This window comes from Prionailurus viverrinus, chromosome D2 (assembly GCF_022837055.1).
Source record: "Prionailurus viverrinus isolate Anna chromosome D2, UM_Priviv_1.0, whole genome shotgun sequence".
NCBI lineage: Eukaryota > Metazoa > Chordata > Mammalia > Carnivora > Felidae > Prionailurus > Prionailurus viverrinus.
Window position 1 is genome coordinate 44527664 of NC_062571.1, and position 18905 is coordinate 44546568.

General features: G+C 42.3%; 1 protein-coding gene across 2 annotated transcripts in view; it reads right to left on the reverse strand.

Annotated features, from left to right (window-relative positions):
• Positions 1-18905, reverse strand: part of GRID1 (glutamate ionotropic receptor delta type subunit 1) — a 691121-nt gene that overhangs the window by 27532 nt on the left and 644684 nt on the right. For both annotated transcript variants that reach the window (XM_047826480.1, XM_047826481.1), the window contains exon 13: positions 12899-13094. In XM_047826480.1, coding sequence (XP_047682436.1) covers positions 12899-13094 — 196 coding nt within the window. The remainder of the gene's footprint in view (positions 1-12898; positions 13095-18905) is intronic.

Genomic DNA, 18905 nt, shown 5'->3' on the forward strand with positions numbered 1-18905 from the left:
TGCCCCTCCTCACCCCCTTCCTGCCCTCTCTGCAACTGGGTACCAGCAATCCTCCTCATTTATGTTGAAGAAAGATGCACATGCCTACATTTCTGCACACTCTCATTTGTTACTCATCGAACATTTGTTTGATTTAAAAAGGATAAAAGGCTATGGATGTCCATGTGCTTTGCTGCTATGCCTACCTCTGCTCTAGGCCCCGGGAACAGACGAATGAATAAGAGACAGCTCTGACTCTAAGGAGCCTCTGAGTCTAGCGGGGGATATGACAAAGCAGGGCACTAAGGATGGGGTGGCATCTGATGAAGCTGTGCTCTAGTATGCACAATGTGATAAGGAAGCCCCTGGCCCTGCCTGGAGGAAGGAGGAGCTGGGGGTGGGGTAGAAAGCTAGGGACTCAGGAAGAGTGAATGCTTCTGCTAAGGCTGGAGGAATAACTAGGAATCAGCCTGGCCAGCCAAGAAAGGGAATGATGTTCCAAGCATCAAGTATCATGGTGGTGTACCAGGGAAGGGAGAGAGACAGGAAGTGCTCGGGTTTCCAGGTGAGTGGAAGGCAGGAGCTAGTTTTACTCTGATCATGCTTCTCCTTCCATTTCTGCAAGATGCCACAGATAATGATACAGGTGCTGGAGTGAGAAAAATACTGAGCTCAAATCCTGGGCCCCAAACTGACTCAAGACTGATTTTCAGGAAGTGCCTTGCCCTCGTCAAACTTTAGTTTTCTCATTAATAAACAGGTTGTGTTGAAGAACAAGTGAGCTAAAGCGTGGCAGAAACTTAACACCACACCTGAGTCATCCTAAGTCTCTCTAATGGTAGCCATCATGGTTATATTAATCTCTGGATTAACATTGACCCCAGACCCAATGTTAGGAAGGAAATGCCTAGATAAAGTAAGAAAGGAAACAAAACTCTTTTATTTTATAAATAACATATGTGCAAAATAAGCCTTTGCCTTCATTTTGACCTTACATCAATTCTAACTCAATTTTAGGAGGAAAGTATCAAGCCCACTTTTATATATTAACCAAACTCAGCAATAGTAAATGAGTTAATGTATGAATGAAAGAATGCATGAATGAATAAGAAACAAAATACTTCAAATAATAAATTGTTGCAGAAATAACACATCTTGGAAGGGGTTTATATGTGTATCAATCTGATTATTAAATAAAGGTAGATGTCTAAGCATGATCTTAAGTCTAAACAGGATCTTAATTTTCTCAAACCCACCAAAATATATGGATCATTGATGGCAATACCTCATGTGGACCAAGGGTGTGTGTGTGGGGAATGAGTTGAAAAGGAAATGATTTCTTCTTCATTTGACTTCCCAGAGATAATAAAGCAAAATAAAGCAAAAATACATATGTACCTATATAAAAAGAAAGTGGAAAAAATCACAATAGAGAACATGAGAAAAATAGAAAAATACCAATTTGTAAAAAGATTCTTCCTACCAAAGACAAATCCACAAGGATTTGATGGGGGAAAAAAATGTGAAACCTGAGTATTCTTTTGATTCCAAATATAAGAATGTAATTCAAAGTTTTATTTTTGGCAATACTCAGCAATATTTTTTTCAAGAGCTTTCAATGTTTATATCCCTTTTTAATAATGTAATTTTACTTTTGAGAATTTTACCTGAAGGGATAAATGTAGTAACTGAAAAAACATTTTACATGAAGGTGTTCATTATAATGCTATTTATATTTGTGAAAAATTAGAAATGGCCCAAATGACAATCAAGAAGAAAATGTTTAATAAGTTATTTTACATCTATTTGATGAAATATTAATTTACCACTAAAATAATTTTTATAAAGTTTTATAACAATATTAGAAAAACAGGATAAAATATATTTTCTAAAACATCATAATTATATACAATTTTTGTACAGATTCAAAAAAGACGAGACAGAAATGTACACAAGAATTCCTGGAGCCTTATTTAGGTGATGAGAAAAGTTTGGTTGGTTCTTTTCTGCTTATTTTTAAAAACATTCTAAGCTTTTCTTAATGGTGACATATTACATTTAAATTATAAATGTATATTTATACATAAGATGTCCTCTTAAAGCCTCATTACTTTAAATGTTGGCATGGATTGGAGGATACTTAACTTTAGTGCACTTGGAGTTGGGTTGGGCCACAGAGTTAAAGCAGGTGAATGAAGAAGGCTCAGGTATATTGCATGGCCAAGACAGTTAGGACTAAGGCTGAGACCCCAGAAGGGGGTTCTTTAGACAGCCACTGTTCAGCAGGGAAAACACCACTGCCTTCATTCTCTTACAAGGAAACTATACATTCAGTAGAAATAAAAATGCACTTCGTTTACATGGCATTTAACTGTTTTTTGTCTCTCTGGTTTTCCTTCTTTTTCCGTGTATTTAATTTTCTGCTAACCAATTTTCTCTCATGGTCTCACACTTGTATTGTCAAAACTGAAAAGGAATTGAGGCGTTTGGATTGCAAAATGTGTGTTCACAACAGGACTACCTTAAGAAGCTTTCCTCAACTTCACTAAACAGAATACATCCCTGCTTTCTGTCCCCATAGCCTTTCCCACATTAAATCACAGCCATTTGCTGTCCTCCAGAACTCAATAGGGATACCTTAAAGAAAAAGACTGAAAGTCTCACACTTCATATTTTGAGCTTAATGAAAATGCAATACATAAATACCATGGGATGCAGCTAAAACAGTGGGCAGAGGCAAATTTATAGTTCTAAATGTTTATATTAGGAAAGAAAATGAGCAAAATTCAATGGTCTAAGTCTCAACGTCAAGAAGCAAAAAGAAGTAAGAGCAAATTAAAACCAAAGTGAATAGAGGAAAAAAATTTTTTTTAATTAAAAAAAATTTTATTTTAGAGAGAGAGGGAGAGAGCACAAGCAGGGGAGGGGCCGAAGGGGAGTGAGAGAGAATCTTAAGCAGGCTCCACACTCAGCACAGAGCCCAATGTGGGGCTTGATCCTATAACCCTGGGATCATGACCTGAGCCAAAATCAAGAGTCAGACGTTCAACCGACTGAGTCACTCAGGCACCATTAGAAGAAAAAAAAAACTTAAAAAAAAATCTGAAGTCAATAAACCATAACAACAGAGAAAATTCAATAAAGTCAAAAGTTGGTGTTTTGAAAGGAAAAACTATGTTTGTGGATTAGAGGAGCCAATATTGTGAAGATATCAATTTTCCTCCAAATGATCTATAGATTCAGTGCCATAGCTATCAAAATCTCAGGCATTTTTGAAGAAATTTGACAAGATGATTCTAAAGTTTAAGTGGAAATGGAAAGGACCTATGAATACTCTTGTAAGAGAAAAGGTTGCAGGACTTATACTACCTGATTTAAGGAGTTATTAGAACTATTATAAAGCTACTGTAATCAAGACATTTTTGTATCAGCATAAGAATAGATATATAGATCAATGGAACAGAATAAAGAATCCAGAAATAGGCGAACAAATATATGGCCAGTTGGTTTTCAGTCAACACATCTATTTGTTAAGTAAACACACACTTTGTTTTTGTCTTTTAAATAAATGCTAGGTCAATGGGACGCATATATGGGGAGGAAAAGTGGACCTGGACCACTTCTTTATTCCACACACAAAAAACTACCTTGAGATGCAACATAAATGTAAAACACAAATATATGACATAAATGTAAAAACTAGAAGAAAACATGCAACTTTAAGGTAGGAAACTTTCTCAGACTAGAAACAAGAAGCATTAAACCATGAAACAAAAAGCCCTGCTCTATGGGGTTTTATCAAAATTTTAAAATTCTATTCCTTGGGGTGCCTGGGTGGCTCAGTCAGTTAAGCATCCAACTCTTGATTTTGGCTCAGGTTATGATCTCATGGTTTGTAAGATAGAGCCCTGCATCAGGCTCCCTGCTGAGCATGGGGACTGCTTGGGATTTTCTCTCTCTCCCTCTCTCTCTCTGCTCCCCTCAAAATAAATAAATAAATAAACATTTTTTAAAAATCCTATTCCTTAAAATACACCATTAAAAAAATGAATGGGTAAGTTACAGACTGGAACTTGATATTTGATCCTTAGTATTTGATCAAGGACTTACATCTAGAATATATTGAAAACTCATCTAAATCTATAATGAAAAGATGCAGTGCCCAGTAAAAATTGACAAAGACTTGAGCATACACTCCCTGAAAGAAGCTATGTGGATGGCCAATAAGCACGTGAAAGAGTGCCAGATACCATTAGCCACCATAAGAATGCCAATTAAAGGATGGGATACCCTTCACCAAGTCCATATTTTTGCCATAAGCATCTTTGCTATAGATATATTTGTTGCAAGCATTTCTGCCACATAACTAGTTGGTCATGAGTCACTTTTGCCATAAAAGATAAAAGAATGAAAAAGAAAAGAGGGGCATTAAAAAGCACGCAATGAAACATGAAAAAAATAAAATTATTAAACAGATCCCAATTTTCCAAAAACTAGGGTGCATATTTGCAACTGAGCTTTGCATTGTATTGTGAGAGCCTTTTGCACTGTTGTTTGTTCTTGGCATATTGACACATGTCCACTGATAGATGCTCCAAACTTCTATGGAAAATGTGATAGGCCAATGCTGTAATGCATTTGTAACTAAATTTTGTCATTGTTTTAACTGATCTGTCATCATTTTCTAGTGTAGTCTAGTGTGCAATCTGGCTTTACCACTCTCTTATTTCACACTACCAGTAAGTTTTATCACTTTACTTTCTATCAAGTCAACATACAGAGTTGTCATCAGCCTCTATTTTAAGACCACCATCTCTATGTGTTACTGCATAGACCACTTTGAGGGCTAGCTGAGATTTATATAGATCATTATGAGGACTAGCTAAGATTTATATAATATAAAAATGGAAAAATTTTCAATGGAGAAATGAAAGAGGACTGTCAACTGGTTATTTTATCTTTTATGGCAAAATTGCCTGATGGCCAATTAGTTATTCAGCCAAAATGTTAGCAGTGAAAATTCTTGCAGCCAGATGCCTGCAGCAGAACTACCTCAGACCATCCTTCACACCTACTAAATTGTCTACAGTCAAAAAGGCTACAACACTAAATCCTGGTTAGGATGTACAGCCACTGGAGCTTACAAGTATATAAGTCAGGTATTACTAGTGGGATTAGAAAATAGAATAACCACGTTGGAGGTGGTTAGGCAGTTCCTTACAGAGGTAAACACACATCTGCTCCATGATCCAGGAATTCTACTCTTTTGTATTTGGTAAAGAAAGATGGAAACATTTCTCTACAAAAAATCTCTGTATAAAAACGATCATACAGTCTCATTCCTATTAGCCCCAAATTGGCAATGTATGTCAGCTGAAGGATGAACAAATACAGTGAGGTTTGTTCATACAATGGAATACTATTCAAAATGAAGAAAGAAAAAGAAGTATCCGGAATTGCACAGTTAAACCTCACTGCTGCTTCACTGCGGAAAGAAACTGAACACAAATACACACATTGTACATTATTCTATTTATGTAAATTACAAGAACAGGTAAATCTAATCTGTGTTACCAGAAAGTTGTTGCTTCTGGGGGTAGGGAGAAGTATCCAGAAAGTGACACGAGGAAACTTCCCCAGGTGATGGGTGGTGATTACACACTTGTATACAATTGTCTAAACTCATGAAACAAACACTTAGCATGTCTGCATTTTACTGTATGTCTTGTTAGAAGACTACATTCTATTTGTCTTTGTATTTTTATTATCATTTTTTCCTAACATACAGTTTGCTGAGGTCTACTGAATGTCAACCTTATGCTTCCATGACAGACACTTTCTGCTGTATGAATTGGTAAGCTCACAGCTAATCTGGGCAGGCTTTTCTCAGTCTCACAGACAGCTCCGAGAGGTGAATTCACTTGACCAAAGGCAAGCCACAGATTCAATTAAGTCAAAAGTGGAACTTAAATTCACCTCTCCAAACTTCTAGGCAGAAGCTATTCAAACTACATTTCTTGAATGGATGAATAAGTGAATAAATGAATGAATAAAGAGACTACCCAACTTGAAAAACGGATATAGTGCCTTTTGAGCAAGTATAAAAGCTATAGAGATGAATAGTTATCCAGTGTGAGTGTCTCAGAAGGAAGAGGCATAAAGAATCCTTGGCCTACCTTGACTCGGAAGCAGAGAAAGAACAAAATATGTGTCTTAGAGTATGCCTATAAGACCCACGGCTGCTGCGGAGAGTATGTTGTTCCTTTCATTACACAGGGCTACCTAGTTTGTACCAATCCCTTTACCAGGAGTCACACCTGCATCGAGAGTTCCTTTCATCAACTTGACCAAAACTTCCTGATCACTGCACCTAGCATCTCCCAAATACAAAGGAGTATCATTCCTTAGAAGCTTCTTTTCCCTCCTCAGTAGGAACTTCCAGCATGCCATGGAACCAGGATGCTTCCTCACTTTGCTCCCTCCAAATGAAGAGCACTGTGGGCCACCAAAGTTCCTTGACCTCCCCTGGAATGCTGCAGTCTTTCTGGAGACCTCAAGAAGGACTTTCCTGTCACAGGGTATGGTCTCAGACCCTGTCCTTTTCTTCCATGGGGTACTGTCCCTGACATTGAGCAGGGAGTATGTGCAATGGGAGCAGCCCTTGTCATAGAGCAGTGAGCAAGGGGAAGGGATAAGATTCAGGTGCTGATGGGTGATACCCAATCTGGTCCAGGGTAAGCATCAGATAAGCATGGAAACAAATAAGATTTGTGGGCCTGTTTTCTTTCTGAATTTGCATTCACACTTTATGACCTCAACGATATTTACTGAGTGGAAAAAACCACCTTCTGTTACAACTGCTGGACTCAAAAGCTACTTCCCTCTGAAAAATACTATCTCTAGCCACAGGGTCTGAAACAAGCTACTTGTCTATCTATTCAAAGAGCTCGATGAGCAGTGAAGATTGACATTTGAACCATAAACACTGTATTCTATTTGACAGTGTTATTAAATATTAGGTCTGATTTATGGAAAGGCTTAATAAATTGACAGTCCAGGTCAGCCCTGGCTCTGCACCGAAATTGGGTTATGCTGGATGTTACTTGATAGTGTTGATCAAACTAAAGGAAAAAAAAATCCACTAACAACATTTAAGTCTGATTTCTTGTGACAAAGTTATTACCATATAAATTTGAACCACTTGTTAGCCCAATTCTGCATCTCAAAATTTCTCTAATTGATATTCTTAGTAGTTTGGAAATCAAAAGATAAATCCAGAGACTTAGAAAAATTTTGCTAGGGCTTGGAAGGACAGTAAGGCTTTTAAAAATGAATGTCAGGTAAACGTCTTGTTACTTTAGTGTAAAAGAGGAAGGGAAATAAAAGCATGAGTAAAGAGTATGCAAGGGGAAGAGACACACTGAGATACAGAAATGGGAATGTCACCCCATGGGAAGAGGCAAGGTTGGAGTGAGTCTTGGCTTGGATTGTGCCATGGCTTACTCAGGTCCATGTGACTTTGAGCAAGCCACTTCATCCCTCTGTGAGGGGGATCTCTCAGGTCCCATTTCTACACGATGTAGATAATGATAATCAAGTTCTGTTTATGACGAGAAGAATAGTATACGTAGATCCTCTGGCACAGTGCCTGAAACACAGAGACTGCTCAACAGATTTCCGGGGGAGACTAGGCCAGGCCAAGAGCAGAGCTGGGTCCTGGTGGAGTGAGGGAGAAGTCCCTGGGCCACCAGAGTTAGACCTGAAGAGGATAAGAAAGGACAGTGTGTAGGCAGACGACACACCACTAGATGGTATAGAGATAAGAGGATATATTACTAGATATGCCTACGTGCAACTGGGTGGCCTAGAGCTAGGTGATGTGTTACCGCATGTGCCTATGGGCTGTTAGATGATGGACAGCTAACAGATGGTCTCCTTACTTGCTGTGCTCATGCACTCTCAGATGATATAGAGCCAGATAATGAGTACCTGGATATGTGTATGTGCTTTTAGATGACATAGACCTAGGGGTGGTATCCCTGGCACACCTGTTACTCTAGACCAGGGGTCCTCAAACCTGTTCTGTAAAGGACCACATCATATCTATTTTAGGCTTTGGAGACGATATGGTCTCTGTTACAACTACTCAACTCTGTTGAAGTAGTAGGAAAGACACCACAGATAGTTTGTAAATGAAAGAACGTGTCTGTGTCCCAATAAAACTTCATTTACAAAAATAGGCAGTGGGCAAGATTTAGCCCATGGACTGTAATGTTGCTGACATCTGGTCTACTCTTTGCTCAGGTCTGACAGGAGCAGGTGGCTGAGAAAAATGAAGGCAGCTTCTTTCCTCTTGAGGACCAGCAGGGTTGCTTTCCTAAGAGAAGGCTATTAAGGGACAAGCCTGAAAGGGACCCTGGAGTTATTTTCGTTACCCCTCCCATCGAGAAGTCCATGGAGGGTAACCAACTGATGGTACTGATGGCACCAACTACATTTCAGATTTATGTGTTTCTGCTCAGTCAAACAGTAAACAGATGACTCATTTAGGGGCAACCCAGTATTTATTGAGACTCACTGGGTGCCAGGCAGGTCTGTTATAAAAACTGTATGCTGTGGGTTCTTAGTAAATAAATAAAACTTCCTTCCCCTTACAAATTCCTTCCTGTTCTCTTCACCAGGGCCTGGAAAGGGCTGCCCCCTCCTTGTCTGAGTGGCCACCAGCATGAAGGAAAGGGTCACAGAGGTGGGGCAACCATGACATAATCCCTTTCCCTGGTTCTGATACTGTGGAAAAGTAATCACCTCTTGCTAAGCAATTTCCCACCTAAATTGGTTTCAAGTCATTAAAATCTGCAGCATTCCCAAGGAAAAAATAATCGCAGCTCTCTGAGGTTACCCTCCACACCAAGCTCCTTGACTTTAGTAGTAATTAGACATCACTCCACACCAAGTACTCTCCAGAAATGGAGCCAGAGCCACCAAAGAGTAACTGGAAATTACAAGTGAGGTCATCCTCCCTTTGCTTAAGAAGTTTCTGGCAATGTCCCTTCGGGGCATCCCCTCCTCACCTTTACCAGGCTGCCTGTGCTGCACAGAAGCAGGCTCTCTTTGGCTGGATTTCTCCTTATAGCTCCTGAATTCAGGACATGAACCTCACTTGGGGCATGGTCATCCCTAGCCTGGTCTGCAGCAGGTGGGTGGGATTCACAAGGTTTCCAAAGCTGTAGCCTGGGGTTGGGGGGGTGGGGCTTGAGGGGCAGCTCCATAGGGGCAAGAGATGGGAAGAGTTTCAGACAAGCATTTAGGTGCAGGAGCCCCCCAAACAGGCACATGAAGAGGACCTGAGAGCAAATCTGAGCTCTCCTTCCAGTAAAAAATGCAGCACACTCCATTTTCTGACAATACCATAAACTTACTTTTATGACACTAGTTATAAAACCCTTAACATTTGTCTAGTGCTGGCAGTTCAGTTTTTTCTTAAAGATCCAAATGCAAGAGAGAGATTTGTGACCCCAAAGCTGGTTTGGGGTTTATAAAATGAAGGTGTCATAAAAGTAACACATCCTATGTACTGGAAAAAGATTAGATTCTGTGCCACGAAGCTATAGGCATTTATAAGGAATCCTTTATTTGCATCTTCCACTACTCACATTTTTTTACATTGTTTTATTCATGAGATAAGACCCTAAATATTACCAGAGGGTGAATGATTTCCAAAGTGCCAGCAATGGGCTAGGGGTAAGTAGGATGACAAGTAACTATTTCCCTGATGACCCATCTCCAGATTTATCACCCTCCAGAGGGCTCTATGGTGGTGTTTGCTGTCTTATGGTACACCAGGAACAATACTAGGCAGGTTTGGAGGCTTGCAGAGACAAAAGGGCCTGACATCTGTGGGAGCCAAACTCTCCCTGGCTTGGTCAGGACTCACTCATTTGGAAGGGAAGGGAGGTGCACAAACTAGGATTAATCACCTGAACCCTTGGGTCAGGACACCCATCCTTTTGTCCAGGAATGACCCCTTTTTTAATTAACTCATTAGTTATTTATTATAATGAGAAATGAAAAAAAAAATTAAAAAACCCCGTGAATCTAAAGCTAACGCTGACCTTGACTTGCGATTCAACCATTTGCTTTTCTCCTCCCTGTTGCTCTGCCTCTCCCATCTATATGAACCACTATCATGAATTCTGTATTTTATCATTACTTTCGATGTGTGTGTGCGTGTGTTTTATACATTTTACATGGGTATTAAGTCGTATGTTGTTTTCTATTCATTGATCCATATGAAAATGCCTTGAACGCTTTTTCTGACTCAATGTTATTCTGCTAAGATTCATCCATGCTATTACATGAAGCTGTAGTCCATTCATTTCATTGCAGGTCATATTTTTTTTTATCTTGGTAAAGCTCATTTGGATGGTTTCCAGGGTTCTGACTATAAGCAATGTTACCCTGACCTTTCTCACTTCTGAAGTGCATGCAGGAGTTTCCTTTGGGTAGATACACAGGCGTGGTATCACTGGGTCATAGGGTATGTGGATGTTCTCTTTTATAAGAGAATAACAAACTCATTTCCAAAGTGGTTGTACTGGGTACACTCCCACCAGCAATTAACCACCTGTTACTCCAGTCCTCTCCACCACCTCTCATTTTATACAGGTCTAATTGGTGTAAAATGATATACCTTTATGTTCTTGATTTGCATATCCTAGACCACTAATGATTTTGAATATCTCCTCCTATAATTACTGGCCATATGCATTCCCTCTTCTGTGAAAGGCCTGTGCAAGTCTTATACCCATTTTTCTGTTAAACTGTTTGAATTTTTCTTACTTTTATAAAAGTTCTTCCTCTCATCTTGATATTAATCCTACATTGGTGATAACACGTTGTAAATATCCTCTCCCAGTGTGCGACTTGTCTTTTTATTTTCTTTAAAGTGTCTTACGACAAATGGAAGTTTAATAAAGTCAAAAGTAGCCATCTTTTCTAAGAAGCACTTTTTGTAGCACTGTTGCAATGAATCTTCATAAAAATGCTATATGAATGGGAGTATTGGCTGTCTATGAGAGACAAAGAAAGCAGAGAGCGGAAACTCAAAGGCCATTTGGCCCAGGCCTACATTCATAAAAAGCCTTAAGTCAACTTTGTATTCATTACTTCCAAATGAGGTCACCTACAACCACAAAGAGTCACTTATTAGGGATGAAGGAAGACCTGGCAGCTCGAGGTTAGAGTGCCATCCTTTGTAAATCACTAAAAACAAAGAGATTTTAATAAATCTCGTTAGCATGGGGATAGCATATTTACATTGCAGCCTATTATTTTTGTTAAGGTATCACTTGGTTCAACATAAACATTCAAAATTTACCATAACATATAATTTTGAAAATTTTACCTTTAAAAAAAATTTTTTAATGTTTTTATTTATTTTTGAAGGAGAGAGAGACAGAGCATAAGTGGAGGAGGAGCAGAGAGAGAGGGAGACACAGAATCCGAAGCAGGCTCCAAGCTCCGAGCTGTCAGCACAGAGCCCGACGTGGGGCTCGAACTCACAAACCGTGAGATCATGACCTGAGCTGAAGTCAGATGCTTAACTAACTGAGCCACCCAGGCACCCCTGAATATTTTACCTTTCTAAGGAGACCTCCAAAGGGCCTCTCTCAACTCTGAGAGGTTCCAGACAGGAAGAGCAGTGTGCTCCACTTCACATAGTTGGTTAGTACAGAGCTGGCATTCACACCCAAGTGTGTCAGGCTTCAGAGCCCAGACGCTTTCTATTGTTTCACGTGGCTCAATGACAAGGAGAAGCCATTGAGAACAGAAGGGAGAAGAGGAGATGTTGAGGCAGGGTGGAATGCCCGTCTGCTCAGAGGCAGGAGTCCTAGCCACAGGTGCATGTCTTTCTTACACCATTCACTAGGGACCTCCGGGACAGTAGGCATTGCATGTGAGGGTCACTGGATAGCAGGACACTACCACCAGTAGCATCCTTAGAGGACACCTGCCTTCATCCTACCATCTTCCTCCTCACTGACCCCTAGGGGCTTTGCAGCATACAGTGGGTAAATGCCAAACACAGCCTGGAACCCCAGGCATCAGGACCTAACTACGAGTGTGACCCCACATCTCTGATCCTCACCTGTACAATGGGATAACAATGATTAATTCAGGCCATTGTGGGCAATTAAATGAAATAAATGAGCAGAGTCTAACCCACTGCCGAAGAATGATGGTTGCTACTATGTCCTTCTTCTCTCTGGCCCTGGCTTCCTCGCTCCCTGCTCTCTGTCAGTTTCCCCCACTATGGCCTCCATCCTAGGTTTGCTGTCCTCACCACCATCCCCTAAGAACACCTCTTTTCCAAAGCACAGTTCCACAGACAGGCCCAACTGGCCAGCCCTTGCTCTGGGCCTTCTGCCCCTTAGGTGTGGTCTTCCCCTTTCTAACCCCCGGCTGCCCACAGTGTGCTCACCCTCTCCTCAACCTTGTCCCTTAAGTCCCTCCACCTCTTAACTGGTCCTCAGCTTCTGCTTTTGCTGAGTGTTCTCGCTTGGGATGGGCAGGCTCCTCAGGGCTACCATCCTATGGGCCCATGAGGAAGGAGATCCATATGTGGGGGCTTACTCTGCCTGCTCTTCACTGACCCTTTGGAAACTTAGAATATACTTAATGAGCAGCCCCTCTGCTTCTGTTGCCAAGAATGGGCATCTACCTAAAGAATGTGTGCATCTCCTATGGACACTCAGATGCCTGTGAGAAATTTCTATCAAACTGGCTGAAGATGAATCACCCTGTAGATGACAGGGCTACTCAAAGGAGTTGCTCTGAGAAGGTGTCTCCTACCTTGGAGACGATGGTGCCCACAGCCAGTCATAGCACACATGTGGCTAGGTGGCCAGCTCTCACCTACCTTCCTGATGCCTTCCGAAGGACTGGACACACAGTTGTCAGCCCCTCCGTTCTTGCTGATGGTCCTCCAGAGTTCAGCAAATGTGCTGTCTTGTTCCAGGGGGTTGGTGCCCTTGGCTCGGAAGTACTCATACACAGCAGAATCCCGGACTGTACCGTAAGACATATCAACTTGTTTGGAGAGGTCCTGGAATGTCCTGAAATGCAAAAAGGTAGTGAGGCATGTGTACATGTTGCACACTGCAGGGATATAAATGGGCTGTAAAGTCCTCCTGAAGACCGAGACCAGCTGTGGCCCACTATCCACATTCATCACTTCCAACTTCAAATAGCTCGAGTTCCTCAGCCCAGAGCATGACTTATCAGGGCCTAATTCTACCACAGTTATGTTTCTTTAGTGTAGATTGATTCAGTAAGGTTATTGAATACCTAAAACCAGGTCCTGTGCTGAGATCAAGGGACAAAAGGATGAATAAGACATCATCCCTGCCCTCAAGGAGCGTCTAGTCTAGCCAGAGAAATATATAGACAGACAATCACAATAGAGGAGACAGGGCAACACGGGAGGCTGGATACTAAAGGTCTCCAACTCCAATGTCTACGGCACAGGAAGGAAATACATGTTGGCAACATGGATGATGATGACTAGTCCCTGACACTTAGAACTGGTGTGGGCAGAGGCACACACTCAGGTGGTGCCAGTGAATATGCATGTCCCCTCCAAAACTTGTGGCTCTTCTAGAGTTCCACCCATTGTTGCACTTTGAGCATTACCCCTCAGTTTGCCTTCTAATAAAGAAAGAAAACTGGATTTTTATATGAATTCTCTTGATTTTTAGGTGCTAAGTATTATTGAAAGATGGTGGAGATAAATCAAAGCATTTCCAAGAGCCTTGGGTTTATTGTACATGAAGGAGAAGCAGGTAGTTCAAGTCAGGTGCATGTTGGAGGCGGGGAGTGCATCGGGAAGGCCCACCAGCAGATGTCTGAGCTAGGGGTCAAGGAGAGGCTTTCTTGGGGGTAGGAAAATAGTCAGACCAGGAAGGACCAATTGGCATGAAGCTCTCACTTGCCTTAAGTGAGCATCACCTGGTTCAGTGTGTTGAGAGAATGCCACATATAGAATAAACTGGCAAAAAAAATCCCCAAATGCTTTGTGGTGAGGCAGCCTCTCTCTCCAGGCTCCAACTAAATCACTCTTTATTTCTCTTCTGGAAATCCGTTTCTCCTTTGTAACAACAAGGATCATCATCCCCACTTCTCCATGAGTCACCGTTTCCACGAGGAGATCCCATCTTCTCGACCTGATCTACCCAACCCTCCATCTTCTGGTCTCATCTCCAGCTGTTGCCCCTGCCTCCATGCAACTCCACAGCCAATGCTGAAACGAGAAATCCCACACAGTCCCCATCTATGGCACCAGACCATGGTGCTTCCTCAGTCTGGAACCCGTTTATCTCACTCATCCACCAGATATTCTTCTGCAGACACCCTGAAGATCTGGGTGCCTCCCTTCCCCATGTGAAGCCATCACCTCCCTGTGCCATCTCTATACCTTGTACGGTTTCTATGGCTGCATAATATCACTGTGATTTGAGAGAACAGCATCCCAGAGTGAGAGGAAGCAACATCTCTGGAGTCCAACCACTTGCCTTACCTCCTGGCTCCACCAGTACTGATACCACAGGACTGGCAGGTTAGCTAAACTCTCTGTGCCTCAGTTTCCGAAACACTTAAAACAGGGCTAGAAGTAGAGCTTGTGGCAGAGGGCTACTGTTAAGACTAAGTGAAATAATGTGTGTTTAGCTTGTAAAGCAGCTCCTGACGCAAACTGAGTGGCCGGTAACTAGTAGCAATTATTCTGCATGGCAGACTATAGGAATCTGGAGGACTAGAGCTGAGGCAGCCTCCTTTTTACATCCATGGCACTGGATCCAGGGCTGACACCAGTCTTCACAACATGCACACAGAGGAGCCAAAAATGGGTGCTTCTTCCTGCTTTGGAGATGCACTCCATGGAGTTCCTTTAGGCCCTGCTACATGGCCCAGAAACAGAGCTCAGTGTTTGTTTCAATACATTACAGATGAAAGGAAACACAAAATAACAAATTCGATGAAGAAATCTTTCTAATTATTGTTCATTATTTATATCTAATTGAAGCAAGATGTTCCTTTGCTTGAAGGGCCCCAAGGGTTGTAACTCTGTCGTAATTTGCCTGTAATGAAAGGAAGGGGGGATCTTTTTTCCCACGTTTTTTATTTTTCTCATGGTAATACAAACAAACACAAGGCTTTGATGAATGGGAAACATCAAGATGAATTACACAGTTGAGTCTAAATACTGAACTGCTCTAAATTACTGCAGTTTCCATGAGTATGGAATGAATGCGTAACTGCCAAGGAGCTCAGCACTACTGTTCCATCCCCACATTTGAAATGGAGATTTCCTCTCGCCTCTTAGTATTTATTCATGACGGTACCCCTGGCCAGAGGCTCGGGGATCATCTCTGGATGACAAGTAGGCAGCCCAAATGTTTATGGCTTCATGTCCACTTCTGTCCCAGAAGACCTCACTGCTCCCGCCCCCAAACACCACCTCCTTTTGCTGTGCCAGCCTCATGGCTCAGCCCCATGGCCTCCGTATATCATCTTTCATAGCCATGAGTCCATGCAGAGGGATCTCTCCTATCTCAGATGCACACACGCTCTTTCAAGGAAAGTTTCCAAGCTCACTAACATGCCCAGCACACAGTAGGTACTTCTACCATACTTCTGTGTAAATAACACTATCAAAACATTCAGAGGTTTAGGCAGGAGGACTCCACTCTTCATACACCAAAGCCGTCATTTCCTTGGGGCACTCATCCTCTCATCAGTTTTGAAAGGGGGAGGAATGAAAGAGTATAGGAGCAATGGGCCAACCAGGCTCCGAGCCAACACTGGCAGTCAGGGAAAGACAGATGTGCACATCAGATAGCACACCCATCTGAACAAGCAAGGGATGCTTAGCTTGGAGAAGGCATCACTAACACACTTAATTTAGCATGTTTCTCAAAGTAGTCTCTTCAGCAATGACTTCTAGAAAGTGTCCCTGCACCCTCAACACAGAGAGATGAAGATCTGCCCATCACTGGTGCTATCTCTATAAACCTCAGTCATGCATGCTGACAACTGGTTAGAGTCATTCAAGCAGTTGTCCCACCAACAGCTGCTGAATAGCCACTTGGTAAGGCACCATGGCACACACAGCAAGGAATGAATGGCAGGCATCCTCATGGGGTTCACAGTGAGGGATGGGAGAATGGTCAGAGGAGTACAACAGTAGTCACTAAACAACATGAGAGGGCTGACATAGAGCTCTGCATGGGGGACCCTGGAAGCAAAGGGGAGGTGCATCTGGCTATGGCCAGAGCTAAGGAAAGGCTTCGTAGAAGAGAAAATGTTAACTGAGCCATGAAAGATGGGTAGAGGTAGCTAGATGGAGAATCAAGGGGTAAGGTGTTCCATTAAGACAAGATATGACTGGAGAAGGCCCTGGTGGTCCATCTGGAACACACACCATGGGGCAATTCATATCAGCTAACACAATGCAGTGTTGGAATCATACAGATATGGGTGTGAATCCTGCCTGTGGATACCTTAGCTGTTTGAGGTAGACCAGTAGTTCTCGAAGAATGGTCCTCAGAGTCACAGCATCAGCATCACCCAGGGCCCTTGAAGAAATGCAAGTTCTTGGGCCTACCCCAGTACTACTGAATCAGAAACTTAGGGGTGGTACTCAGCAATCTATATACTTTTGCAGCCCTCCAGGTGAGTGTGGTGCATGTGCAGGTTTCAGAATCACCTACTGAGACCCTAGTTTTATTCACTCATACTTTTCTCACAAATTTGGTGAAGATTAAGGATCACAGACATAGGTCTGGTGCATGGTCAATGTTTAAAAATGGTGGCCCTTCTGTTAGGCTGTCAATAAGCAGTTCAAATGGTCAAAACAGAGAACAGTATAAAGGACTAATCAGGGTTGGGACTGGGATGGTCACACCTGGATGGAAACAACCGAGGACAGGCAGCTTTTTTAGACTTTTCTAGGTTCATGAGATCGAAGCCTGTCTTGGCATCTGCCCATTTGCCTTCCTAGTAAGAGGCCTGTGGTCGAGTTTCTTGCTTCCATGTTATTGCCAAGGTACATGCAAATGCCTCTTTATCAGCATCCAATGGGTTGCCTTGTGAGCAGTACACATTTTAGGTACCCAGGATGCCTAGAGTGACAACCTGAGGAATTCTGAATCCAGAGTAAGCATGGAGACACCAAAACTCCTTTGGCAGGCCATATGGACCCTTTTTTTTGTGAACCATGATGGGAACTGCCTAGCAGAGGTTTTTCCCGAGAAATTAGTAAGTGCCTGGGTGAGGGAAGCTTCTGGGGTGGGATGTCTTTATTTATTTATTTTTATTGAAGTATAGTTGATGCACAATGTTACATTAGTTTCAGGTGTATGACATAGTGATTCAAAAACCCTATGCATTAGGCTATGCTCACCACAAGTGTAGCTACCACGTGACACCATATGCTTTTATAACACCATTGCCTGTATTATGGAAGGAAGTCTTTAAAAGAATCTTCCCCAGGCTGCCCTGTCTGGGTTTGCATTCACTAATGAAGTGTCACATTGCAAGCATGCACATTCTGCAGCTGCCCCTGGCTTCCTGTAGTCTACTGCCTATCTCCTTACTTTTTCATCTTTTAACAACCTGTAGTGTTGGAATCCTTCCATGGCAAGGCCTAGCCTTTCCTCCAAGCCTACTTTTGAGCCTGTATCTTTCACTCAGTTGTGCCCTATGGAAACTGAGTTTGAGACCAATGGGAGATGCTTCTCTATATCTCCTGGCCCGGATGCTAATTTTGGGAGTCTCCCCTAGCTGAAAGCATAGCTGACTCCTACAAACACACCAGACTGCCTTGCAGAAAGCCTTTGCAAACATCCTTTGTCTCTGAGAGCAGTTTCCTCCAAATAAACATGCACACACACTTTCTGGAAGTCCCACAACATCTCCTTCAGCTGTGGCCAAGGACAGTCTACCCAGCTCGGCACCACCTCCCTCCCCATACCTTTCTCCATAAATCAATCTTACTATTTCCTAGATACGTTTTCATTAACAAAGAGATAAATGTGTTTGCCACATGAAAAAAATCAATAATACAGAATTTATAAATACATCTTTGCATGTTACAGAAATATTTATGTTAGCAATGGAGATAAATACACTTGTAACAGGAGCAGAATCAATATACAGTATATGTAAAACAGATTTTAACAACTGTGGGCTTGCCATAATCACAGTCCTGGTAAATCTAAATCCCAAAGCCCTATTATTCTTCCTTAAAAAAGCAAAGAAAGTAGTGGAGTGACCCAAAAGGCATGGGAGGGTGGGGACGCTCATCCTAATGTGAAGCTGCATGAACTAAAGCCCACAGATGCCTTGACGATCATCCCAGCAGCCTCCTTTTTCTACTGCTTTTGTCTGACTCTACAGGAGATGACGCTACCTGAGTCATTTGGGATGGCCTGGCTGGGTTTCCACAGGCTGCTTGCAGGACCAGTGCTCTCAACTCTCCACCATTTCTCTGCCCCTCCTCAGTCTCTTCACCAGGGCTTTCCCCTGTGCCTCCAGTCTCTCTGGTTCCTCTCTCATGCAGTGTTCTCCTACCCGAGGCTTTGCCACCTTTCCTGGTCTCTCCTCCCCCACACCTGGGGCTGTTAAGGTGGACAGGACCTCGGAAGAAGGCTGACATACTCTGAGATGCCTCTCAACCTTGGGCTCTGAAAGGCTTCACAGGTGTCTTCATGTTTCCATTGATTCATCCCAAAACACCTTTTCTAAGCATCTGCTTGTGTCAAGCACTGCTCTAGGTGAGGGATACAGCATGAACGACACCAAGTTCTCGCTTCTGGGGCATTATATGGTAGAGGTAGGGAGACAGAAACAAACATATGAACAACAACAAA